Here is a 27,883-nt window from a genome sequence, read left to right on the forward strand (position 1 = left end):
CAGCAATCCAGCCAAGAAAAGTGGAGTATAATTTGTTAGCTCCCAATTAAGTCTCATGTTTATATTTCTCTGTTGGTAAAAAACTCTGCTAAAGTAAATAGGTCCAAGTCTAATTCCTCCTTGAGTGTCAGGAACTGAGCATACCTTTCATGCTGAGAAAAAAATAGGTCCCATGTAAACAGGAGATTCCAAAGACATCAGTGATTAATGCCCTTTGCTAATATTGTAGTTTTCTACACTGTAGCAGCAAAGCTATGAAAATCCCTCTCTCACATGTCTAAAACAGGTTGCCATCATCAATGCAAAAACCATTCTAAAATCATCACAAAGTAAGTCTTGCAGGATTTATTGGACTTGTTTTCAAGGGGAAAACCATTTGTCATGGAAATCAATTTCTGAATAATATAGTACACAACACATCCGCTTTCTGGATAAACATTTCCATCAAAGAGAGAACAGCTGCCTTGTCATGGTAAAGAACTGCAAATATTCAACTCCTTAGTAATGAGTTCCGTCCAGTAACATTACAAAAAGCTTATTTTAGAAAATCTATAGGAAAAACAATCAAACACCCAAAACAATGAGTACAGAAATTATTGCAAAGATGCAAGAATGATCATTACAGAAAAAGAAAATAAAGATGATTGTGCTGGTCAGATTGTAGAATGTTGCACAACTGAAGAAGAAGAAACTGGTGATGCAAATTTCGTGAAGAAACTGGTGATACAAATGATAGAGTGATCACCTCAGTATATCAAAATCAGCTTTGATTGTGTCAACACCATTCCTCCCTTCCACCACGAAGTTACGCAAAACACTGTTCGGGCTTGTATCAACACACCAGAGAACCTGCAATTATGCTGAAACACACAGCACGCAAGCACAGATTACAACAGGCAATCATTCTGCAAGCAAAACATCAGGATCTGGTGGTCTGAAAACTTAGTGCATGAATTGGTATTTCATAAGAAGGGCCCAGTGTTTTTTCTAGCACATAAATGTGCCCATATATAAAGGGACAGAAGAAAAGTGCATAACATTGAGCCACACTGAAAGCTGTAAGGTTTGTGACCTTGATCCCCCAAGATCACAATTCCAGGAATAAGAATCTATCGCAAAGAAGAAACAGTTAAAAACATGGTAAGAAAATAAACCATAGTGCACATGTAAGGAAAAGATAACACCACCTATAGAACAGAGAGAGGTTTGTGTGATGGGCTGTTCATAAAAGGGGGGAGTGTTTATGTCTTAGCTCACCTGAGTACTGAGATGAATGCTAGGAATTTGAGAGAAAAACTAGAGAAGGAAAAAGAGAAAAGAAAAAAGGAAGGAGGACACCTGGAGGTATAGGTTTCTAGAGACAGACAGAGAAAACTGCACTCTTGTAGACACAATACAGGATTTGTGATCTGTATCTTAGAGAGGTGATGAGAAACATAAGTCACTGAGGTTACAATTTCTCTATGCCACTCTCTGTAAGCACAAAATACTGCTGGAGTCTATATTTAATCCTATAGTATGCAATCCATCTTGGAATGCAAAGATGCCTTCTTGCAGTCTTCAGGCAAAACTGGAAAATGTTCATGCATTTTCAGAAGCTCCAATGTGACTTTATTAAAAAGCCTGGTCTATTAAAACTGACATACATTCAGCATAAAGAAATTAAGCAAAATTAAACTTCTAGGCAGTAGCAGAAAATATGAAGATAAGCTAAAGGAAAGAACATGAGAATTTTACCCCAAGGATAAAAGTGCAGCCAGGAAAAAAAAAATCTTCATCTTACCATTAATAATAAAATGCTAGAGAGGGAATTGCCATGAGGGACTTGTTTGTCAAACAATAAATCTAAAGCAAACAACTAAATGAGTCCTCTAGGGAGCCCTCTCTAGATTCATTTCTTTAGTGCTAGCAATACTACTACAGTAAACTTTCAATTGATATTCATTACATTGCATTTCTGTAGTGATTTTTCTGGCCTTTACAAATAACAACACTAAATTTTTTGCTCATAAGGTTTCAGTTTATAAAAAAGTGTTCCTATAACTTAACAAAACAAATGCTAGCATTTTAGAGCCAAATTCTCCTCTTATTCACAGCATAAGCTTTGATGCTGTATCTCAGAGCAAAACTCAGCTCAGTTTGTCTTTATATGTTCAAAATACAGTCTCTAACAAGTTACATACTTTTAAGCCATGAGTTTTGCTTGATTAGGGGAAAATAAGGATATAGATCAACAGAAGTATTTACTACAGCATCTTCAGGAGAGTGCTCTTAAAGCCTTCTGCAAATGTGAAATAATTTCACATCACAGTCTAGTGTAGCAGAGATGGAAATTGTTACTGAGAGGCTAAAACACAAATAAATACCTGCTTTAAGTAGGTCTGCTAGAACTGTAAACCAATAAAGGTTGTTTCTGAAATTGAGAAATGCTAGGCTTTTAGATCTGTAATCATGAGTAAAAGTCATATATCAAGTTCAAAGAACACCCATACTTGAAACCCAAGTCTACATTAGAAAAAGCCAGCTACCTGTGATTTGGCTCGGGTCACACATCATGACTTCCACAGTATAAGGGAAAAAATGTGCCATCCTGATTGCTGATCTCTATCAGTTATGTACTATTTGGAAAACTCTAATCAAACACTTAAGAAAGGAGAACTCTGCAGATCATTAGCAGCTTCAGAACATTTATCCTTGAGGAGAGTCTTAAACACATTTACTTTTGCGGAGAAAGGGGGGAAAGCCCCTGGACTAAAAGGTGATTTTATTAGATGTCTTTTGAAAGGAAACGAACAGAGCTGAGTACCTGAATTGTGAGGATCTTCAGAAACATCTTTCACAGAGCAAGTAACACTAGCAAGGGAAAATTAAATATACCTTCATGCTGGAGCTGAAGATGAAAGAGCAAAAGCTAAGCAATAGACAGTGATATCTTTCAAATGAGATGGGGCAGACACAGTGTTTATTCTGCCCTCACACAGTGCCAGTGCCACTGACGTACAGACACCAAGTCAACCAGCCTGCCAGATGATTTTTGTGTACAAACAAGAACACAAACATTTTAGGAGCTTTCTAAATAGAAACTTAGTACAACAAGTGGCTGTAATTAATGATGCAATGCCCACTACAAGTTGCTATTGGAGGGACTGGGACAAGCTTATGACTTTTCCCCCTGAAAGGGCTCCAGTTTCCTGTCATTTTGTTTTCCATTGACTGCTCTGGTGATCTTGGCCGACCACCAGGTTTGCGCCAAAGCTGGTTCCATTTCTGACCCTGCAGAATTTGCAGCATGTGGAGCTGCCTGGTCTTCTTGATACCCTTGCTGTGGGTGAGTTTAGGGTCTGAGCAGCTCCTAAAGCACCTTTAGACTCACAAGTTTAGGGCACTAAATGGGATTTTATGCAAGGGTGCTGAGGGAGCTGGGGCACTAAGCTGCTCTCCATCATTTATTATCAGTAGTTTGGGAGTTAGAGAGGAGGAGCTGGAGAGGAGGAGACTCAAGGGTGACCTTATCACTCTACAATTGCCTGAAAGGAGGCTGAAGCCAGGTGGGATCGGCCTTTTCTCCCAGGCAACCAGCGACAGAATGAGAAGACATAGCCTCAACCTGCACCAGAAAGGCTTCAGGCTGAACATTACAAAGAATTTCTTCACGGAAAAAGTGAAGACATTGGAATGGGCTGTCCAGGGAGGTGGTGCCATCACCATCCCTGGAGGCGTTCAAGTGCACGAGGTTCAGCTAGTTCACTTGGTGCCATGGTTTAGCTGACAAGGTGGTGTTCGGTCATAGGTTGGACTCAGGGGTCTTTTCCGACCTACATGATTCCGCAATTCCCGGGCACATCTTTAGAGCTCTACCACACACAGCAGATCCCACCCGCGTTTAGCGACAGGGCGGAGCTCGGTCCCGGCCCCGCCCTCAGGCCGCCCTCTCCGCGGCCGTGGAGGCGGCGATCCATGCCCGGGGCGGGGTTTGCCGTCTCCTCCCCTCCCGCCTTCATTTCCCCTGGTTATGGCGTCCGCGGCCCTGACCTTTGTCCGGAGGCTGTGCTGGCGGCTGCCCTGCGGGACAAGGTGGGTGCCGATCGCTGTGGGGCTGCCCGGCGGGGCCCCTCACGGGGCGGCGGCAGCGGCGGGCCCGGGGGTGCCGGTGCTGGTGCCGTGCCGGGGCTGGGCAGTTCCCGCCGCCTCCCGCCGGGGCTCGGCGTGCGGAGCCGCCCGTGCTGCCGTGCCGCTGCATGCACCGGGCTGCATGGCCGCGGCGTTACTGCACCGGGCCGGGCGCCGCTCTCATCCCAAAAACGGGGAAAATCGCTTTCTGCTAAACTTGGGGGACTCCTCCAGCCGTGCCAAGCACCTTTAAGTGTTTGAACACAGCGTGGGAGTGGGAAACCTGTGTTTGATGCCTTCCTGAGGCGAATATTTCGCCGTCAGAAAACTTCTTGGTTAGGCTGGGGGTGAGGTATCCATGTACTGAAATGTTTAAAAGAGTGTGTGTGTTCGGGCCTTTTATTGTTTTCTATATTTTATTTTGTCAGTCCCATAGATCATGTAATGATCCCATTAATGGTTTGGGTTAGAAGGGACCTTAAAGTTAATCTAATTCCAGCTCTCCTGCCAGGGACAGGGACACCTTCCACTGGACCCGTTACTCAGACCCTCATCCAGCCTGGCTTTGACAAAACCAAGCTTAATTGTGTGTCCAGCTAATTAGGGCTCCTTGTAAGACTGTTTTGGCTTTCCAGACAATCACACAGTATCTTTTCTACCTTTATTTATTACATATTGCCTTTAAGCTGTTTCCAAATAAAGTGCCACATGCAGGACTGTGCACTGCAGCAGCTGTGCACCTTCAGAGTTAGCTGGGCAGTGGAAAGCAGAAGGGGTGGCTTGAGTTGCAATTACACTTGGAATTGTGTGATATACATTTTTATTGAAAATGGCTATATTGGAAATTCCACTGTGAAGTTGCTTGTATATGAATTAGAACCACAAAGTATGCCAATTCATAGATTTTCCTCCTCCAATCAAAAATAGCTTAATACTCAAGAAAAAGCAAGATGTGTTAAGTGTACTTTAAAGTAAGCAAGTATATATATACACTTGTAATACTAATACTATATATACTTGTAATAATAATAAATAAGTAAACAAGTCCAAAATAGAATAGTGAAGCAGACATTGTCATACCAATAGATTTAAAGATGTGTGATACTCTGATTGGCAACAACATTCAGATTTGACTGTTATAATGCACACTTTCATAAATGAAATGGTTTTACTCAAGTATCCAAGTATGTCTGTTAGGCATGAGCACATCTTAGCCAGAAAACTGTAAGACATTTATGCATTAAATTGTAATATTTTTCACCCAAAGCTTTGTAAGAACTTATTTGAAGTAAGTACATGAACATTCTAAGACAGAGGGAGAAACAAAGAGAATTGTGCGACTTCTGTGCTCATTTAAAAAAAAGACCTCTCTATGCAAGCTTTCCCAGCTAAATGATATTAATTTAATGTAGCTAAGTTGTTACAATGAAAGTGAGGGAAAGCAGTTCTAAATTGGGAAAACACGTAAAAGACTGGCTGCTGATCATCATTAGGCTGGTGGAGTCAGATGTATTTGAAAAGACAAGATTCTATATGAGACAGCAGTTCATAAAACAGTATTTATTAATACATCCTGAACATGGGTTCATGTTTTTAGTATTTAATCAGCTATAATAAAGAAAAATAGTACAATTTTTGTAATGCTGGAGCACCAGAAAAGTGAGCCTTATTTTCTGTCTTAGCAGTATGCAAGAAGAATTTTATCAAAGACACTGGCAACATTGGTGTGCTGGTGAATTTAGGAAGCATTTTTTGCAGTCTAAACTTGGAAAAAAAGACTCTTATCTTTGAAACATTGAAAGAGGAAGACTTGTACAAGTATAAAGGCAAACCACAAGAATTGCTCTTGCTTTATTTTGTTTTTCTGAGCAAGACATTCAGACATGGAACTGGGGGTTCCACAAGCTCTTCTTGTGCTGCAGTATATAATAACTGTTGCAGTATATAATATTTCAAGTTTGAATTCATCTGAGGAGGGGGAATGCTGACACAAATGCACATTCAGAAGAGTCTTGCTGGGGCTGTCTGCATTTGACAGTCTTTGCTCTCAGATCTTTGAGGTGGGGACTCCACAACACCACTGCTGTGAAGCCTTATCTGCGCTCAGGGCAGGTCAGACAGACCAGTGGGCACCAAATGCTTGCTGCTGGGAAACCTCCATCTGTGCTGTCCTTGTTTTGGGGGTTTCCTTTGTGTGTGATCCCAGCACTGACTGTCTGTCAGTGGCTGGGGGACATCTCCCAGTTTAATGTAGTTTAGCAGGGATCTGACTTGTATGTGCCAGCAAACCTGGGGGAGTGAGTTGGCAGCAGTGCCAAGACTTTCTCCAAGAGCGCTCTCCTGGTCAAACCCAGACAGTAACATAGTCATTTTGGTTTCTGACTCTCTGAAGTTGTGCCTCTTGGTGCTGTATTTCAGGCTGCACTGGTGTGCCTTGCTCAGTTCTTTGATATTCCCTATCAACCAACATCTTTTTCTGTGACAGATTTCCATTTATCAGCCTCCTTGGCTTGTGCTGGATTCTGTAGTGCTCAGGTACTCTGCTCCTCCTGCTCAAGATAACCATGCTTATCTTTGCAAACTTCCTTTTGGTAGGTCAGGTCTGTAGTTACAGTTGGTGTTTGTGATCTAAGTTATGTGGGTCACAGACCCTTGCCTGGCCACCAGAAAAGCAAGCAGGACACACTCCTGTTTTGAATTTTAAAATAGATTTAATAGATTTTAAACCTATTTTTTCCCTAAGCTTTGTCTTTTCTGTCTCGGTGCAAGTCAGTAGGAAGTTTAGAGAGCTCATCATACTTTTCTTACCTTTCAAGTAGCAATTTTTTTTTTGTTTTATATATTAAAGAAACCACTTTCTTTCCTTTTTTGAAACCTTGTGCCATTTGACTTTTGCAGTAGGTTTTTGCAAAATACAGGTAAAATTAGCTTCCCATAGCATTTTAAGGTAACTTTCAGAGTCTTTAAGAAAGGTTCTTCATTCAAGATCCACCAGTGGATCTTGAATTTCTCTTTAAGGGCCAGAATTCTGAAACATAGCCACTGGAATAAACTAATCTGCTGTGTTTTGAATATTGGGCTTAACTAGTCAAAGGAATGAATAACAAAATTAACAACTAAATCTCTTAATGGGAGGCTTTCTGTGAAAATACTTGTATTAATTGCAGGGATTACTAGATCTTGTTTGCTTATGCTGCTTTACCAAAACAACTTAAAAGACAAAAGGTAGTGGTGAGATGATTGGATAGTTTTTCAGAAAAGTGTCTTGTAAACTTCTGTCCTTATGTAAGCACACTCTTAAGCTGTTTTGAATGGAAATACACACAGCAGTTAAAATCAACAAAATGTAATCCAGAGCAGCAAGCTGTGTGTAGTTGAGCTGGATTTCACAGTCCATAGCTAATATCAAGCCAAGGTGTCTGGAAATCCTGAGGATGGATTGTTGTGGAACACAGCTTTCTGAACAATCCCAGTTCTCTAGGACTGTCTTTATATGTGGGATGCTCCATCTTTGTGGTTCTTTTCTGGTCTCTTTCCAGTATGACCATGGTTCTTGTACTATGGAACTCGGGGCTGGATGCAGTAATCCAGGTCTGGCCTCACCAGTGTTGAGTAGAAGAGATTCCGTTCTTAATTATGAATAAAAATTGTTTTTTGAGGATTAGAAATATTGTGTTGTATGGATTCTTTGATGATTCTTTGGCCCTCCAAAAGAGCAGCTACTGTTTTTCTGGTATGGTGTTCTGATAATATTTTTTCTGGCATAAGGTCTGGTGTAGGAGGAATTTAGCTTATAGAATGGCCAACAATTCTTGAATGATTTGGTCCTTGTGAGCTAAGCATTAAACAGGGCAAATTTTAAATTTTAAATATGCTGTCATTTCATACCATGATACACATGCTTGTAAAATTCCTATGGCTTCAAACATGTCAGTATAGTCAGCTTGTTTCTGAAACAAAAGAATCTGTGTGGTTTTGTGTTGATTTTCTTAATTGCCTGTAGAAAGCCAGATGAAGCACCTTTATATTCAGAGGAAGAACTTCCAAGTTATATGGGTTGTCTGCCTCTTTCCCAGATCAATAATTCTTCATGATCTCTACAATGATAGCAGAGGCCAGTTTGACTCTGCCTGTGTTGCATACCCACTTAGAGCTGGCACAATTCAACACAATCCTCTGACCTCTTTCTTAGGAGATGCTGCTTTAGGTGCAGCCTTCTAAATGCTATAATTTAAGCTTTTTACACTGCCTTAGTAAGACATGCCATGAAGTCCCTGGGTATGTGTGTAATTTCCATTGCAGATTACCAGATTTTTGTTGAATAAATTGCCCCAGGTCTTTAAAGACAACCTGTTGGTCTGTTTGATTGTAGGTGCTGGAAATACTGACCAAACCAAGAGCAGTGTGCTACTTTGTGTTTAGACCTAAAGTGTTAATTCTAAGCTGTCTGAAAGAGATCTGGATTTGTGCAGAATAAGCCACTGACAAATACTGCTTTGTTACTGTTTTGTTCAGTATGCTTTTTGCCCACCCTTATTGTATCTGGGTGTCATGGGTTCAGGAGAGAAAGTAAGCCTCAGACAAAATTTTTGTTTCCTTTCACTGATTCAGCTGCACTGTGAGGAGTGTCAGTGGGTGTTCTGATGTGGGTGGAAGCTGCAGGAGCTGGTTGTATCCTTGTCAAGAAGCCATAAGCCATTAATATTAAAGTATACATGTTCTTGCTCTCCATACAGCCAACATGATTTGTCCCTGCAAGCCAAATCAAAATGGCATTTTCCTTTCTCCACGGGTTTTGAGTATTTATTCATAACTTTTTGTTAAGTCACCTTGGATAATGATGTGTAAGGAATGTATTTGAGTTTGCTGCTCTCCAAATGCTGCAGTAAACTGAGTGGTTCTCAGCAAATGTCACATGTATGAGTATTGCAGCTCTATATTTTTTCTGCTGAAATTCTTATTTTTAACTTTAAAGTGTGTTTCTGTCTGTAAACCATCCTGCTTTTAGAGATGTCTTACACAGACTAGCACATACAGGAGGTTCTCTCATGATTTAGTCATTCATCATGTCCAGTCGTCTGCTGGAAAGAGAGAGTTCCTGTGGAGATTTCAGGAGATGACCCTAGTGACCCTCCCAGCAGCTGTGATGAGAGCATAAATAAAATAAAACAAAACTGTGTCTGTATAGAGCACAAAGATCACTTCATATCTCAGGGAATGGTAATCTAGAGCCTTCATTCTTAGCTATTCTTTAATATTGAAAAAGAAACTATCAAGCACAGCTGAGCCACTTGCACTAAACAACAGTGATTCAGCACTTCAATTTGCCAACAGACACATAATTATCATCTAGTTTTTATATGTCAAAACAGTGTAGGAGTATAAAATAGTAAAAGCTGATAAGGATTTATACACTAAACTTGTCTTTAGAACAATGCTTGAAACATTCTAATGTAAAGGGGAAAATAATTTGGCTTTAATTTCTTTCTGTTTGTTAAAGTAGCAGTAAGTAAATTGTTTATAGAGTATTTGAACTGATGTTTTCTACTAGTAAGATACCTTGGAAATATGAGAACATTAGAAACATTCTTATTGCCTAATAGCAGTAAATTTTAGTTACTCCATGCTGCAGGATAGTGGAGTACTTCCAGGGATTATGCTGGTGGAACAGGAAGGGATACATCTTGGGGATTTTTTAGGAAGGCTGGAGTTCTGTCTACTGAGTCATCAACTGCTTCATGGGGTTGCCATGGTTAATAAAACTAGGTATTTCCCCAAATGAACCAAATACATTGATTTCTAGAGAATAACTTTGATGCTGATAAGACCCCGTGGATGGAACAAGGACTGTGAGCACACATGCAAGAACTCTGAGCAAATGTAACTCTGAGCATTGTAACCAGCTGATTAAGCTGGTTTATTAAATGCTTTTAACAAATTTGTTCTAACGTGCCATGGTCAGATCTGTTATCTCAACCCTTTGTGCCCCACACAAGGCATCAAAAAGGATTGTTGTGGTTTAACCCCAGGTGGAGTACCCTGCAGCCACTTGCTCACCACCTCCCTTCTCCTAGTGTTTACTCCACATTTCCCAGTATAAGAGAAGAAACTTGAAAGGACAGACCTAAAACTAAAAGCCTAAAGCAATTTGCCTTTATTAACATAAAAATTGTCAAGCTGAGGTTGCTTTTAACATTATACACAGCTCCTGTTTGTAAGAAAATCTGTCTATACAACTTAAAGGAAGGGTGCTTTGCAGCTGCAAATCTAACAGCAGCAGCAGGCATTGTTGATTTGATAGGCACACATGATAAAGTAATTCAATAGCAAGAAAAGAAAAAAACAATCTGAAAAGAGTATATGGTGAAAAGTGTGTATAGTTGATATGAATTTCTTTGGGAACAGCCTGTAATAAGATGGCATAAAGAAAGAAAGATTTACCTTTCTTCTACAGCCAGAAGAGACTATCCAGAATTTATCTGTAGATACACCATCTACACTCTCCATAGCTCTCCTTTATTTTTCCAACATTAAAGGAGCAATGAGTGTTCCAGACATGCCACAGGATGCTCATTTTGCTTTAGCATTTTCAGGTGCCTCTTCTTTTTCCCAGCTCTGGTATAGGTAGCTTATAGGGGGAGAGTAACTGGAGAGATATGGCAGAAATGAGCCCTCTCACTTTAAGCAGTATAGGAAAAGCTCTTATATTGCTGTATAAGTGCTTGAGCTATGTAAAAAATTTATGAGTCCTTAATGTTACATTATTATCTGTTTGGTTTCAGTAGAATATAATCAATGGCATGATGAATGATAACTTGGGGAACCTGCAGATTAAAATTTTCTAATCATTTTTATGTTAACAACATAGACAATAGCTTCCTCTTGTCAGCAAAATAAAGTGAAGTCGAACAAATTTACTGTGTGCAGAGAATGCTGCAAGTGAATATGGAAAATGATAAATATTTTCCTGGTTATCAAGGAAGCGTGGTACTGCTAATGCTTTGCTCACTGTCATGATTGTTTGGTAATTAAACTTTCTTCTTTAAATTCTTGTTAGAGATTCTGATATGAAGACTTGGTGGGGGAATGAGAGAAGTTGGGGTGTCAGGTCAGACTTGAGTCATTATTTTCAGAAGGTTCACTCGCTTTCTCATGGTTACAGTTTAAACACAGGTTTCTATTCCCCTTACACTCCTCATTTCCTAACAGTTGCTACAATTGCCAGTGGTGACAAGCTTTTCCACCACCTGTGCTCCCTGATGTAGCTGAACTGATGATCCAAAGTTGCTATTCCATCTCCAGATCCTTTTTACCCTCCAGGGAGAAAAATCAGGAAAATTTTAAGGGAGGCTCAAAGTGAGAGAAGTGCTACTGAAGGAAGGGGAATGAAGCCTGAAGCTGGTTGGAGTGGTGCTGTCCAGGCACCAGCAGGCAAGGACTGCCCCAGTGACCTTGGCAGGGGGCACGTGTGGTTCCTCGCTGTGGATGGATGTCCCCACAGCAGGACAGGGAGCAAGGAGGTCTGATTTGGGTGCTCTCCTCCTGTGTGACTTCACAGCAGTCTCTAGGAGCAGCACTTGCTGGTGCTGGGGCAGGTGAAGCTCTTGGGATAGCTTTTAGGCTCCTGAACCTTATATAAAAATTGGAGGTCTGGCTGGCACCTGCAAATCAGGTGTGGGTTGGGCTGGGAAACATGTGCTGTGTCTTCTTTGCAGGGGTTCAGGAGAGGCATGCAATCAGAAGCTTGTTTTAGGTTATAACCAAGCACTGAGCACCGTGAGGTTGGTGGGAATTGATTGCTTTGTGTCATAACTAAAAAAACAAAAATACCCATATAACTCTTCAAACAGTGCCAGCAAACCAGGGTTTCATGTAATTTTCTCTTGAGATGGAAAGAACATGAGCAGAAATAATGCTGCTTTGTGATGCTGCAAAACTGTGTGTGGGAAATGGCAAGGGGTGGTTGCCATGCCCTTCACTGTTCTGCATGAGGATAGTGTGGAAAGAGCAATGGAAAAAATGACAGCACCTTGAGATCATGGCAAAGAAGGGATGTTGTACACATGGTGTGAAGTTTTATACATAATGGACAAAAGATGTTGCAGAGTTCTTCCAAGTGACAGTTTAATGTGCTTCTTGCTTCTAACACCACTTCCTGTTCTTTTTCTTGCTTGTCTCCCTAAAGCTACTTAAAATAATGTAAAATGAGTGTTTTCCATTTCTGCCAGGAGTTTTAAACCCATGTGTATCTAGCACCACCCGCTGCTTTTAATCCTAGTAGGATTTTTAACTGCTTTTCTATGTGCTCTATTTCCCCAGGATCTACTAATGTTTAAAAGGAAACTTGTACTAAGTAAATGGAAGATAGATTTCAGGTATATCCCTCCCTTTCTTTTGCTGAGTGTGTCTGATATTTCCTGTGCAAAGAGATCTTTTGACTTCTATTTAATCTTTGAGGAGAGTATTGTGACGCTTTAAAAGTTAGAAAGTGAGCAGTCACTATTTTACAAAGAGTTGGCATTTTTAACTCTTCTAAAGTCCTTATGCAAGGGACAGAACTACACAGAAGTGAGAGGCCTGCTGTTAACAGGCTCTGCAGTCTTTTGTGAATAATATAAACAGTGAGAAATTACTTTCAGTGTGATTGCAGTCCTAAATTTAAGAGACATTTGAATGTTTATTGCGATAAGGGACATTTAAGTGAGCAGGTGGAGTGAATAGGGTGAATGAGGAGCCTCCAAGGAATCCTGAATGACTGAATGGCAGCAAAGAGATGTCTGAACCAAGGGAATAAATACAGAATGGTTGTCAACCTGCATGTTTCAGGTTCAGACAGTGATGCCCAGGATTTATTTCTTTTTCCAGAGTGTACAACTTGCGAAGTCCCCAGTGACTGGTCTTGCAGGAGAGCACAGGCATTTGTCATGGACTCTGACTGCGCTGCCAAGTTGTGACTCATCTTGCTTCTGTCTCTCTGGTGGGAGCTGGCTTTTTACCCAGCTGGGGGAGGTTGCCCAGCCCTCACCACTCTTCTGTGGCTGCCTACAGTGAAGGTAATTTGTAGCAGTGGGGCAGTGGCAGCTAACTAGGCACTTGGTGCAGGGCAATAAACAGGAAACTTTGTGAAGGAAATGATTTCACTTTGTTGCAGTGAGTAGGTGAGAAAGAGAAATACAGAGGGGTTTTTGGTTGTCTTTTGTAGGCTTCTTTTTCTGCTTGGATTAAAAGCCTGTATGCCAGGTTCCAGGCTCTGTGCCTGCCTGGTTTCCACAAAGTCTTGTGTGGCTGCTGAAGTGGGGCATGGATTTGCCCAGTGAGTGAGCAGGAAGGACTCAATGTCACAGCAAGGGAGCAGCAGATGGAGAGAACCAGCTGTGGCACGCTGTACTGCAGCAGCCTCTCCTCATTCTCTGTCCTTGGGACTGTGGCATGGCACCACTGTGCAGTGCCAGAGGTGGCAGTGCTGCTGTGCCAGCTGAGAGGAGTCATCTCCTCACGCTGTGGATCTAATTGGGATTGAGGGGCTTTCTTACTGCTGTTTGTGTGTGCCTCTGAAGAATTAAGTCCTGCCCAAGATGAATTAATTGTGAGATAAATTAATTTTTCCTTTGTGTTTTCATCCTTTGTTGTTATTTTAATAGAGAAGTCATAGTAATCAGCTTAGCCTTAGCGTGTTGAGAATTGATGAGCATCTGTGATGTGTAGGAAATGTCTGTAGAGATCAGAAGGCAGAAGGAATGGGGTGAATCATCAATGTCCTGCAGAGAATTGAGCTACAAGCGGCAAGGAAGAATGAAAGATAAAAGGCCTTTTCTTGTAAACAGACTTTATTAAACACCTAGGTTGCACAATTTCCTATTACAAAACAGTAGGTAAGGAGGAAAAGAAGAATGAAAGATGAAGTATTTGAAGCGGATAGATAACAATTGTACCCAAACATTTAACTAAGAAGCAAAAAGTGAATATAACCAAACAGCAAAGTTCCTCTGAGCCTGGACTTACTGAAAAATCATTCAACTTTTTTGATTCACCTAATTGTTTTCTTATCATCTAACTTCTCTGTTTTGCATCCTTAATAAGGAGTAAGTAACTGTAACCTGCTGAATGCAAAGAAACTCAAACCAAACCAGCCTTAATCATAAATATGTGTGTTCATACCTTCAGACCAGCTGCTATGGCATCCTCCTCTCCCTAGCTTGCTCAACTTTTGTTAATTTATGATCATTATCAAATTGTATATAAAAGAGATTCTTAAAGCCTTTTTATGATACTGACCATAGCCAGGCTGGAGTGAAATTCAGATTGTCAAACATGGTGTAAACCCAAATCTCCATTTTTAAACACGGGCTCTACCTCAGTTCTTCCTAGACTGACAAGAAGATTTGTGGCAGATAGACAGATCATCTTGGGTACAGTAGCATTCCAGTAATTCCAAAGGTGGATAGCAAAATTGAAGGAAAAGAAAGCCAAACCAAAACAAACAACTGCTCTTCTAGCACGCTCATTTCTTCTTCCTGTTAATGTGGCTTTAAAAACACATTTGGGAATAAGAACTGAAATGTCATATTCTGGGACTCTAGGACAGACTGATGAAAGATATGCAGTGTTAAAAATCCTGTATCTGTATCCATTTAGGTGCACTTCTTCCTGTTGAAGGTATTTTTTTGGTGCTGGAAACTGAGTCCACAAGTTGGCTAAATAACCTCCTGGCTATTTAAGGGATGAACTTGTTAAACTCTGACAGAGTCTTCTGAACACACCAGCTTGAATGCTGGTTACAGTGAGAGTTGTTTATCCCATGTGTGTCTGGGTGCACTGCTATCTTAATAAAAGCTTACAGCTGATCAGCTTAAGTAACAGAACTTTCTGTTCTTGCAGCCTTTTCTGATAGCCTGTTCCATTTTGTATTGTTCAGATAGGCTTCTTGCTACTTATGCCAGTAGGCATAAGGTTTTGAAGCAAATTCTGAAATCCTTTCGCTTTGAAAAAAATTCTGTGTATAACAAAAAATATTCTTTCTGTGTCTGTCATTCAAACTTGGTTTCTCCAAAATATCAGAACTTTGATTTTATTAACAAAGAAGGGCTTTGGGTAATAGAACATAAAAACAGTAGGTCTTACAAATCTTTTTATAAGACATCATCTAGCTACATAAAATTAGAGAGGAATAAAATTAATGAGGAACAGTTCACATTCTTCACACTTCCTGCCTGCAACTTCTAGGCGTTCAGCAGAAAATAAATTTTCTTTAAGAAATAAGAGCAATGAGGACATTTTTGAGGTAGCCAGTAGAACATCTTTTAAATTCTCATTAGGTGTGTATAAAAAGGCAGGATTTCCATGATGTTTAAATGATTGTCCTGTAACTGAAATATTAACATTAAATTGATTAAGCATTCTGTCAGTCTCCGTTGAAGATACTCATTAATTTTTAAATGAGACTGATTATAAAATCTATCATATATGATGTTCTAGCATGACAGGTGTGTCTGTAAGTTAGAATAGGGAAAGTTGGGCCTTTTATCTTTTTACTAGAATAGAGAAGAAAGGTTCAGACATAAACTGCAAACATTTTAAAAATAGTAAAAATGCTTAATGTATATTGCAATTTAACAAAAAAAAAAAAAAAGCTGTGACAGCATGCTTTTGCCCTCTTGAAATAAATGAAAATTTTAAGACTTCTTAGCTTTTGAGTCCAAACTTTACAGAAGTAAACCTGTTTTTATGAAATATTATAGAATTGGGTTAGGTTTGCTACTCTTGGGGGAGGTTTTGATGGAACTACCTTTTTCTGGTGGGAAGTTATTCTCCCAGAATATTTTGACTGCCTTTCTTTTTCTTAAGCTGGTTTACTTACAGTCCTTTTCCAAAGTACATATTGAAATTAGTCTTCACTTGTGCTGCCCTGAAAGGAGAACCAGACTTTCAAATTCAAACGTTTCTAGCTAGAAGCACACCCACTTGAAAAGATCACGAAGAGCAGCCAGGCTGCATGCTCATCTTAATTAATGGATGTATCAAGCTGCTAATCATAGAACCATTTAGGCTGGAAAAGGCCTTTGAGATCATCAAGTCCAGTACTGCTAAGTCCACCCCTAAACCATGTCACCAGATGCCACATAGACACATCTTTTAAATACCTCCTGGCATGGTGGCTCCACCACTTCCCTGGGCAGACTCTTCCAATGCCTGACCACCCATCTGGATATTAGGAGGATTTTCTTTGCCAATCTAAACTTCCACTGGTGCAACTTGAAGCTGTTCCCTCTCATCCTGTTACTTGTGAGAAGAGATTGACCCCCCACCCAGCTTCAGCCTCCTTTCAGGCAGTTGTAGAGAGTGCCAAGTTCCCTCTGGGCATCCTTTTCTCCAGGCTAAAAAACCTCAGCTCCCTCAGTTGCTCCTCATAGGATTTGTGCCCCAGACCCTTTGCCAGCTTTGTTCCCTTCTTTGGACACATTCCAGCACCAAAATGTCTGCCTTGTAGTGAAGGGCCCAGAACTGAATGCATTATTCAAGGTGCTGAGCGCAAGGGAATGAGATTTAAATAATTAATAAAAATTAATAATTTCCAGAGGTTAATTATATCACAGCAAAAGCAAACTTCTAAAGCAACTTTCTTGTGACTTTTAATACCTTTCTTCTTGTTGTTGTTCTGATCAATGTTGTATGTAATGTTTCGCATTTACTTTAAATGTCTTGAAAAGCAGTGTGTTTGTGTCTCCTCTAGTCTTTCACAAAAAAGAAGTAATGGGATCTTTTTTTCCCCACTTACTCCCAGGCCAACTCAAGCTGTTTGGGTTCCAGCAATTCACCTGCACATGACTGCAGCTACCATGCAGGTCAGCCAGAAGGACTTCCAGAAGGCTCAAGAACAGCTGAAGCTTTTGAAAAAGGATCCTGGGAATGAAGTGAAGTTGAAACTCTATGCCCTGTTTAAACAGGTAGGCATAACTTGATTTATTTAGTTTGGCAAGGAGTATTTTTAACCTGAGGGGATGGGCCTGTAAAATTTGTTTGAAATACTGGCTGTATGTATTGTGTGTTAACAGGCTCCTCATTTTATGTGCTCAAATTGTGTTCCTGAAATGCCAGCCCCTTAAAACCTAAATTCTGAGGGATACCACACCTGTTTTTTTCATGCTTTCAGTAGAACCTTTATTCAAAGAAATAGAGCAAAATTGCATCTATTGTGTGATACTTTCCATGTAGTAATATTGATTCAGCTTTGGAAAATGGCTTATGCCTAGGAAAAAAAGAGTAGGCTGAATGCTTCCTCTTAAATTTCTTCTATCTGCAGTCATCTGGGCCTGTAATATAATGGTGTTGACATTTGAAAGTTGATTTCTGGGGTTTTTTCCTCTATTTTTTAGTATGGTCATTGTAGGCTTTGTTTGGGGCTTTTTGTTTGTTTATTTTTAATTCAAGGAACTGTTCCTCCGCAGTTCAAGTGAAGGTTATTCTTTACCACAGCATGAAAGGAGACCTTTGCAGAAATAACTTTATGCCCATAGCAGGGCTTGTATTGGTATTTCATTAAGTATTTGTGGATCAGGACTGACTGCAGCATCAGTACAGGCTGTGGCTTGTTATGTTGAGGAAGGCAGTCAGTAAGTCATTTAAAAAACCTTAAAGACAGCTCTATTGATTAATAATGGTGAGCTCATAAATGTCTTCCTTTCCTCTTTCCTCTTTCTCTCTTTTTCCTGCCTCACACTTGAAATATTTCTGTCCAATAGTTTATTTTTCTTCAGGAAAAGTGATGATAGAATACTTCAGGGTAGCTCAAACTCTTGCAGTTCAGCTGGTCCAATGCCCTTGCCATAGCAGGGCAGACTTTGAAGATCCAAATTAATAGTTCCTATTCAAAGGTATCTTCACACAGGTAATTAGTCTTTAACATTCTCTATATGTATAAAATTTTCACAGTTTTTGTGGCAGAACTTTACATGCATGGGGGTTTTGGAAACCAGTCTCATATTGGCTAGGTGATTCTGGAAGCCCAATACAATATTAGAAATAGCAGACACTGAAAACCTCACAGTGTGTGAACTGTCAGAAAATTGTCCAACCAGTATTTCTTCTCTCTCAGAGCTGAATTCTGAATCCTGATCAGATAGGTATTCGGAACAGACATCAGATTTTCTACCATGTCATCTGAACTTTAATCAAAGGTTTAAATAAGTCTGTTTCTCTCTCTTTTCAGGCTACTGAAGGTCCCTGCAATGCTCCAAAACCAGGTATGCTGGACTTTGTCAAGAAAGCCAAATGGGATGCATGGAACTCTCTTGGCAATTTGTCTCAGGTGACAAAACGCATATTTTCACTTAGATACTTTGTAGATTACTCTTCCTTGAAGTATCCTGGTCTTTAAGTGAGTGGCTGATGACTAAAAATATTACATGCTAGTTGAGCATCTCTGCTTCAGCCATCAAAATGTTTCCTGCTGTATTCCTCTATCACTTCACTGCTTCACTCTTTGGAGGTTTTTTTTTTGTGTGTAAGCCTAGTTCTACATTATTACTGCCAGCTTGTATCTGTGTAAGAAATCTGAGGTGCTGACTTCCAATGAGAATAGTGGTTTTTTGCATTATGGTCCATTCTGCTCTTCTCTTTAAGAAAGATGGATTGAACTTCTCAGTTCTTATAACAAAACACAAATCTCTGAATTTAGCATATTCATAGCTTTGCCATTTTAAAAATTCAGTCTCTTATGCTGTTGACTAAAAGACTAGAAAAAATTGGTATATTGAGAACCTCTCTTCATTCTTTCTTTCTCAATATATCTTGATATTTTTAGTATCTTTCATAACCTTTAGAGAAGTCAAGTGAAGCAAGCAGGGAGAATAAAGATGCAGAGATACATAAGCATTCCTTTTTCATGCAGTCTTTAGTATGTCTGCACAGAGCTGCCATGGTTTCCTCAGCTGCTATTAAATGAAGGAAACAAGCTTTTCAAATCATCTGTATCAGTGCTGCATTAGGCCTGCTGCTCAGTAGTAGTTGCCGAGCTCAGTCTCAAAAAGATTCTTTAATATAGAGGAGGGGTTTCATATATTTTTTTTTAAGAAGAAAATATGGTTGCATAATCTCATGAGTATAAGATATTGTTTTGCTTTGGATTTTTTGGGGTGCATTTTGATCTTTTGTTTAGTTTGGGGTTTTAGGGTTATTTTTGAGATGGCCCTGCAGCTTTTAGGAATAGTCAAGAAATACTTGAGGTAAAGAATTGGCTCCTCCATTTAGAGTGGAGAGTGGATAGACAATTTCATGTGCTACTCATTATGGATTATAGAACTGTTCAAAATATGTTATCCTTTCAAGCCAATAAGTTGTAACCACCAAGTACTTAAAATTCTTCTAAATTACTGCTTTTTTTACAAATAGGGAGACAGAATTCTTTAGGCTTCTGTGTGTCATGTTAGGGCTAAATGAAAACTATTGTCTTCAAGCAATTTTAAAATGCCATAAGATCTATTTCAGTGATCTTATTTTCAGCAATACATATTCTAAAATAAAAACTTTTGTTGGAGAAATGTCTGACTGGAAAGCAGAAACAAAGGATCCATAGAAATGTGTAAATGCTGGGAGTATGACAAAGGTCTCTCTGGTAATCTTAATCATGGGTGGGAGCACTCTTCCAGCAAAATAAATGTCATCATCCCAGCATCTATGCACTTTCATTTTGTGAATCTATTGCTGCTGCCTTTAAGGTGATTTAAAGCATGTTCTGCAGTGCTCAAATACAACATGTTCCCCTCCTCTCCCCGCTAACTGGAATATGTTATAATGAAGATTTTAATTTTCTTTTCCCTAAAGCAGTCACCTTCCCCTCCTCCCAGGTACCCATTTTATTAGTACTGTACCTGATTTCAATTGTCCCTTTTCATAATCTTGTCTGTGTTATTTTCTTCTTACTTTTTAAAATATTTTATCTCTTTTTTTCTGCCTTATTTTTAAATTTCTTGTCTTTTGTTACAGGATGATGCCAGACAGAAGTATGCTGACCTTGTCTCAAGTCTGGTGTCTGCAGAATCTGCTCGCCAGAAGAAAGAGGCTTCTCCAGAGGAGGGCAGACACGATGGCTATGAAACATTAATAGTTACTACCAAAAACAATATCACAAAGATAATGTTTAACCGACCTGATAGGAAAAATGCCATCAACCATCAGGTAAAACAATGAACTTGGGAGGATTAATTATTTTGTTCTTTCTGAAGAAGCTACTTTAGTCTTTAAAGGGTCCTTACTACGGGTTCAACAGAACTGTCTGAAGCATGGTGGTCCAACCTTTGTGAGGGATCCAACAACAACCTAAGGAATAAATATCCAGTAAAAAATGAAATCATTCAGCTAAAATTTTACAAATTAGGCTTTTCTGTGTCTCTTGATTTCTTTCAAACTTAGTATAGGATTATGGTCTAGAGTAAATTAAAATAGCAAACTGCAGGAAGACTGGCTTGTGTTTTGGATGCAAGATATGACTGCCATGTTGAGTATAACAAAGCATTTGTGCAGCCTTTGGCTCAGTCCTGCTGGACCTATGTGTAGGTGATCTTCTGTTTCCCACAGTTATCTGCATGAGTAAGTCCATCCTGTTGGAAGCATCACAATCATCCTGGTTCACAACTGCAGAAATACAAGAGCAGGGTCTTCACCCCACTGCTGCTGATTCTTTAGTATGTTATTTTGTCCACTTAAACTGCTGTATTGAAATTAGCTCTTTCATGTCAGTGCTTGTTCTTCCAAAGGACTTTATTTTGTCCTTTAGATTTGCACTGTAAGTTTTCAGTATTGCAAGTGTGTGTCTTTATGGTCTGAAGTACTTCACATGTAATACCAAACTTTCTGTGCATGACAAATTTTTCAGCAGTTAAAGGGATGATAGCTAATCTGTCTCTTGAGTTCCTTGTTGTCAGTGTCAATCTCATTTTTAGGTTCTTTTGCAGCATCACATTTGTACTTTGTTGATTTTCCTTTTATGCAGATGTACAGAGAAATTATCAAAGCACTTGAAGAAGCTGGAAAAAACGATTCTACCATAGCAGTTATTACTGGTATGTTTTATATTATACCAAGGTATAGTACTGACATGAAATACCTACCTGTGTTTAGACTAAGGTAAAATTAAGTGAGGAAATCCTTTCCTCTATTAACAACCAAAGGTTTTCCAAAGTGTTTTGGCAAATTTTCATTAAGCTGGTGTTTTAAATTTTCAAACAAGCTTGCTGTTACATTAAAACATCTTTCTCACCTGAGAAGATGGATATGGAACACTCCTAAAGGCTTTATTACTTTTGAGTTGCTGCCTATCTGGCCCATCCTCATTGCAGAAAAGTGTCTTTTTAGGAAATTAGCCAAAACTCGAGTTTTGGCCGGTAGCTAAGTAGTGTGAATTCAAGGTGAATTTGGGCTTGAACCTGTTTACTCTGAGGTAATTGCTTGCAAATTCCTCTCCACTGTCTGCTTTACCAACACCTGGTTCCCATTCCCAGGATGCTGGATTTCCTTTCTGTAGCAGTGGCTGTGCACCACAGCCCTTACAAGATAAGAAAGGCGATTCACACAACTGAAGCTGGAAAGTCTAACACATTATATAGCTGTGAGTCAACAGCAAACACCTCTGCAAAACCTTTCTGTTCCTTTTCACACAGTGAATAAGAGCACTGCAGTGTAAAGTAGGTCCCATCCTGTGAACATCCTCATGGAACATAGGGTGATTTAGGCCATTGAGTCATGCAGGAGTCAGCTTTTAAATGCTTCTTGCTTTTTTGGTGGTGCCTCAAATTGACTTATACATTGAATACCAACTTATCTGTTTCTTACTGTGATTTCAGTGCAGTGCTGTCAGTCTTATCCTTAGACTACTGTGCCTTTTTCTAAATAGATCCTAAAAATGTAGAACTCTACCATATATTAAATAGGTTATTCTGTCTCCTTTTGATTTCTTCATCGGTTTGAAGGTAGGTGAAGGGAGATGAACCAACTTACATTTTCATTGTCCTGTTCAAAAAAAAAAGTTTATCACATCTAATTGTTTGAATAGTTGCAAATTGACAGAAAAAAAAACCCAAGAAAGTGTGCAGAGGAAGAAATAAAATATTTTTTCCATCTGACAGTTACAGAAAAAAAAAGAAAATTAATTTTCCCCATGAAATATTTCACAGCTAGCGTTCTTTGGTTTTTACTGATTATTTTGTTCAACAAATTGACAGTCAAAACATACATTTAAACCCTAGATGTCCTTTAAGGTATTGTGTATATTTTGAAAAAATCCCTCTAATTTGTTAATGTTATTAGACACTTGGGATAAAATTTTTATGTAAATGAGATAAATGAAAGCTTCTCTTCTCTTTCCTATTCAGAAACCATTGGTGCATTTACTTCTATGTGTTCTCTGCAGGAAATGGAGACTACTACAGTAGTGGAAATGATCTGAACAATTTTGCTAATGTCCAGCCTGGTGAAATGGAGAAGATGGCAAAAGATGGAGCAGTATTACTCAAGTAGAACATCTCAGTTTCATATGTACATAAGTTATTGTAATGGGAAAAATATAATTTGCAGGCATTGTTAGAAAACAGCAGAAAACTCTTACATAGGCAGTGTTCTCTACACCCAATGCACAGAGAAGCTTGAGAAATGGAGTTCTTACAACACTGTCCTCTTTTGGAACATGTTTTATTTTGAGAATGCATTTTGCACCTCTTGGATGGAGAAGCAGCTGTCAGATGAAACAAAATGCTGTTTCTCAAACGTGTGCAGAAGAGCTCTAGGGAATTGTGTGCTGAGGTAGCATTACAGTGTTTGTGCCTGTTGGGGCTTCACTGCAAACAGAGTCTGTGAAGGGAATTGCTGTCCCATGGGTGGAGTTGGGATGGATGCATAGGCAGAGGGCTCTTGTCAGTGTGCTGTATTCAGCAGCTGTAGCTGAAGAGGAAAACACTTCCATAACTTGATCACAGGAGCTAGAAAAGCTCTGCTGACATGTACATGTTTGATTCTTAATTGCTAAGGAAATGCAGCTGTTTCAAATAGTTCTTATTTTGTCAGAATTAATTTCTGAAAGGCTCAAAACCCATACATTACACAGTTTCTGTCTAGCTCATGGGGTTTGTTATGCAGTGTCTAATTACGTGTTTTGCAGTTTGTTTATATTGGATGAAAAACACTTGAGGTGTGTCTCATACATCTTTCATCTTCTGTTTTCCCTTCTCTCTAGAGACTTTGTGGGTCATTTTATCGATTTCCCTAAACCACTGATTGCAGTGGTAAATGGCCCAGCCATTGGAATCTGTGTAACAGTCCTTGGTTTGTGTGACCTTGTCTATGCTTCTGACAGGGTAAGTACATGGCATGGCCTATCACAAGACAGTCTTAAAGCTTCTTTCTCTATTAAATACTACTTGATTTTGGGTAATCTGAAAGAAAAGAACACTTCAGAAAAGTCTAAAGGCTTTGTGTATCACATCAAGGAGCACCTACCTGTATTAATAAACAGCACAGGGGTGTATCAGCCACTGATTACATACATGGAATCTCCCATGCTATAGTTATGCTTATCAAGTTAACAACTCCAGTTCAGAGATTCTTTTCTAAGAGCCCCTCTTCTAAGATGGTGTGAAATGATGTTTGAAAGGGGGAGCAAAAGTTTATTCTGTAATGGAAGTTCAGTAACTGGCTGAAGTAATTAATTACAGATCACTGATGACTGTGTCACTCCTGACATATGCTTGTATAATGTGCATGATTTATTCAGTCAGTTATAGCCCATAGATCTCTTTTTTTACTAGAGCAATGTTGGCTTCTTCCTCTTTCAGCCCTCTCATCTGATCTTTTTTTTCTACAGGGTGAACCTATTTTTCCCTGTTTCTCAGTTTAAAGAAGTCTCCCTTGGATGGCCTTAGCCATCAGTATACTTAGCCTATTAAATATATCTCAGGTTTACCTTCTCTTCTCAGTCCTTTCCTTTTTTTGAGCTGAACAGTTGCCAGTTGTTCAGCTTTTCCTCATGTGGCCTGCAGTCATGTTCCTCAGGACTCTTTCCAATTGCTCTGAGTCTCTTTAAACATAGTGGTACAAGCTGGACACATCACTCCAACTTGTGTCTTACTGACGTGAAATGGAGCAGAAGAACTTCTCCACATTCTGCAGGCTGTATTTCTGATTTGACATCCCACTGTGTTACTTGATTTACATACTTGTGATCTGATCAAACACCTAGATCCCTTATTGCAAAGTTGCCAGTAAAGCAGGTTTCCCTATTGTGTATCACATGCTACATACCAAGTTGTTCCCAACAAACTATAATTTGTCCATCAGTAGTATCTTCTTACTCATACCTCTCAATTTTATCAACACTATTTGGAAGTCTAGTCACTTGCCCTGAACATATCATCTCCTTATAGCCATAAGTTAGTATGGATTTAGTTGAAGTTTAATCCAAATACACATGAAATGTATTGTCCTTCTTTCTTGAATGGCTTGAAGTTCATACTTGAACTTCCTTTTACTTTGTGTACATAATCATTGATAAATGCATCTTATTTTTCCTTTGTATTTTTCTAAAATCTCTAATTAGTTTTAAAGCTAATTATATTAGTTGCATACTTATCTGACATAGTTTTCACTTTCTGTATATTTGTGTTTAAAGTCCATGGCAAGCTCATTATTTAGAGTCTGCTGGTACCTTCCTACCAGCACTGGGACAGCTTTTGCTTGAACCCTTGGTAACAGTTCTTGGAGGATTTCTGTAAGATCTAACCTAGCCTTTCACTTAGATTATCTTTCATGACAGTTTTCCTATTGCCTTCAAATTTATTGAAGCCTTCTCAAAGTTGATTGTTGTCTGTTCTAACAGATTGTTCACTGTTCAGTTCTGACTTGCAATTATGGTATTATTTTGTATGACTCCTTGCTGCATTTCTGGCACAGGCTCTTTGTAGATTTGCTTAACATTTGGTGAGGAAGATTCAATGACTAGAATTTTTCAGAAGAATAAACTTGGTGTGCTTCAGAAAGGCAAAAATGCTTTTTGCCTCATAAATTATTTGGAATATGTATTTAATAACATTTAAGGCAAATGTGCATGAACATCCTTTCTGTAAAGATTTTGCACCTACACATTAGTTTCTCTAAGTGCTGTATTGAATTAATGTAGCTCCATCAATTGGGTTGTTGGATGTGGAAATGGAGTTACACAAAGTTGCCTCTGGGGTGCACTGAGAGGATGAAGCAATGTTACCAGATGGTATTTGAAGGCTATTATGGCAATAGTTCAGCTGTGTTTGGTGAACTCTGTCTCAGTAGAAGATTTAAAATGAAAATGAAGTCCTAGTATGTCAATTCCATGCTTTGATCTAAGGTTTCCTTTATTTTCTTCTGTTTTTTTCTCCAGGCTACATTTCACACCCCATTTAGCCAACTTGGGCAGAGCCCAGAAGGATGTTCCTCTTACCTGTTTCCAAAAATTATGGGCTCAGCCAAGGTAAGAATGTCTGCACAGCCTGTGGGATCATCTGACCTTTGTGTGTTGGTATCTTGTGGTCTTCTGTCCATACTCCTAATTTCTCTGTCTATTCTAGAAATAAGGAAACTAATTTATAGTAAAAAGAAAAAAAAATTTAAAAAAAAAAGGGAAAAAACCCTGAAAAAAGAAGAGACAGCAGAATCTTTTTTTTTTCCTCAGAACAGCATAAATCCTTTTTGCTTCTTTTGATATCCAACAGAAAAAAATCTGGGTAGTTTTAAATACTTATATTTAATGCATTAATATAATTTATTTTTTTGAGCAGGGTTTAAATCTCTAAAGAGCAGAGCAAGTGCTTCATAGACATCCAAGTACCAAGAATAGTCTGTTCAGTGAGACACAGCCTGCCAGTACATGTTCTAGAAATTTTGGAATCACTGCAAAAGTGAACAAACACATTTATGATGAGGTAATTTCAGATTGCAACCTTGGAGCTCTGCTCAAAAAGACATGCACAGTCCTAGTGAACAGTAGAAGCTGTAGGCCAGTCCCTAGTGATGGAGCCCAGGGGTTGATTCTGTGTGTGAAACTTGCATAACCTCTTCCTTATGGCCTGGAGGATGGGACTGAGTACCCTGCTCAAGCAGGGCCTTTGAAGTAGACAGTGTCTGGAGGTTCCTTAATAATTACAATAATAATAATAACCACCTATTCTATGTTCTTTTCAGAGGGCAGATATTAACAGGCAAGAGAGTAAAATGAATGTGATGTGGAAGCATGCAGCTTCTCTGTCAGATAACTCAAGCCTTGTGTCTTGTTGAATCACACTTTATTTTTTTTGTATAGGCAAGTGAGATGTTGCTTTTCAACAAAAAGCTGACTGCAGCAGAAGCCTGTGCCCAGGGACTTGTGACTGAAGTCTTCCCTGACAGCAGTTTTCAGAAGGAAGTTTGGGCAAGATTAGAAGATTTTGCAAGCCTCCCCAAAAATGTCAGTATTTTTAATTTTTCTCCACCTTGTAAGCCTGTAGCATTCCCATTTCTTCTGCCAAACCTATCTTGTCGCTTGGTTTCACTTCATCCTTAATGGAAATAATGAGCCTCAATATATTTTCCTTCAAGCACAGATTGGTCCCTCTGCTGCTGAGAATCAGATCCTTCTCTTCTACTCTGTCGGCATCTAACACAGTGCACTGTCCACAGAGATGCAGTGGCTGAAAAACTTTAAAAATGTACTGATTAATCCACCTGTGCAGTGCCTCTGTGAGTGCCTTAGGTGGCTTCTTTTAGGTTTTTATTTTGGCAGTATTTTATATTTAAGAATCTTACCACTGGTTCTGCAATATTATTATAGAGTGTGCACTCTGGGTACTCAAGATGACACTGAGTGGCTTTAATTTTTTGCTGAACTCAGTGTTCCTGCTCCCTAGTTCTTGTGTTTCCTTGGACAGGAGGAGACTGGTAATGTGAGTGGCATTTGGCACTGCAGACAGTTCAGTGGGTTTTGTTTCTTTGGCCCATCTACCCTGATTATGAGCACTTGTGAACAAACTGCTAGTTTGCTTCCCATGAGCCTTCTCCACCTTATTAGCAGTCTGGGGAATTAAAAACAGCAAATATTTCCAGCAAAAAGGTTGACTAAAAGCTAAGAGATCTGATGTTAATGCATTTGGGTTAGGATTCCAGTGTGGGTTTTGTATTTGCTGAAGCATTAAAGTATAAAAAGAAAACTTACCTTCCCAATGTTCCTCTCTTTCTCCTCCAGTCCTTGGCAGTGTCCAAGCAGCTGTTACGAAGTTTGGAAAAGGAGAAGCTCCATGCAGTCAACAGTAGAGAGTGTGAAGTGCTGACAGAGAGGTGGTTGTCTGATGAATGTGTAAATGCTATTGTCAGCTTCTTCCAGAAGAAATCAAAACTCTGACCTTCACCAGTAGAGTAATTCACCATCTGGCATCACCTCATCATTGATAAACTTCCTCTTCAAATAGTAATTCTTATACCTTTCCATGTGGTATATCTGTTCTGAGTACCAGGTCAAACCTGGTTCCCAAAATTAATACACTGTTATGTGCCTTGGATCCATGATGGATGTTTAGGTTGGGGAAAAAAGTTCATTATTCTGTAGGCATCAGTGATGTTTCTGAATAATACTAAAGCAGGTTGTCTTCTAAAGGAAGCAAGAGATTCTGTAGCACTCTGTTTTGATAGCTCTTCAATAAATATCTTATGAATGATTCTTTTTATTTGTCTGGGGCAAAGGAAATACTGTATTAATGAAAAAATAAATAGAAATATTTAATTACCA

The 27,883-nt window shown here is 39.3% G+C and overlaps 1 protein-coding gene across 2 annotated transcripts; it reads left to right on the plus strand.

Annotated features, from left to right (window-relative positions):
- Positions 1-4,000: 4,000 nt before the first annotated feature.
- On the plus strand, positions 4,001-27,883 carry ECI2 (enoyl-CoA delta isomerase 2). Of its 2 annotated transcripts, XM_059470866.1 has the most exons (11): positions 4,024-4,074; positions 12,976-13,163; positions 16,892-17,054; positions 18,317-18,415; positions 20,092-20,283; positions 21,098-21,167; positions 22,514-22,616; positions 23,333-23,453; positions 25,508-25,597; positions 26,426-26,569; positions 27,344-27,883. In XM_059470866.1, the coding sequence occupies exons 3-11, from the start codon at positions 16,932-16,934 to the stop codon at positions 27,497-27,499; spliced, it is 1,098 nt and encodes a 365-aa protein (XP_059326849.1). In that variant the 5' UTR covers positions 4,024-4,074; positions 12,976-13,163; positions 16,892-16,931; the 3' UTR covers positions 27,500-27,883. The 2 variants fall into 2 exon arrangements, with proteins under 2 accessions (XP_059326840.1, XP_059326849.1); XM_059470857.1 differs by lacking the exon at positions 12,976-13,163 and having other exon boundaries at positions 4,001-4,074.

This window comes from Ammospiza nelsoni, chromosome 1 (genome assembly GCF_027579445.1).
Source record: "Ammospiza nelsoni isolate bAmmNel1 chromosome 1, bAmmNel1.pri, whole genome shotgun sequence".
Lineage (NCBI taxonomy): Eukaryota > Metazoa > Chordata > Aves > Passeriformes > Passerellidae > Ammospiza > Ammospiza nelsoni.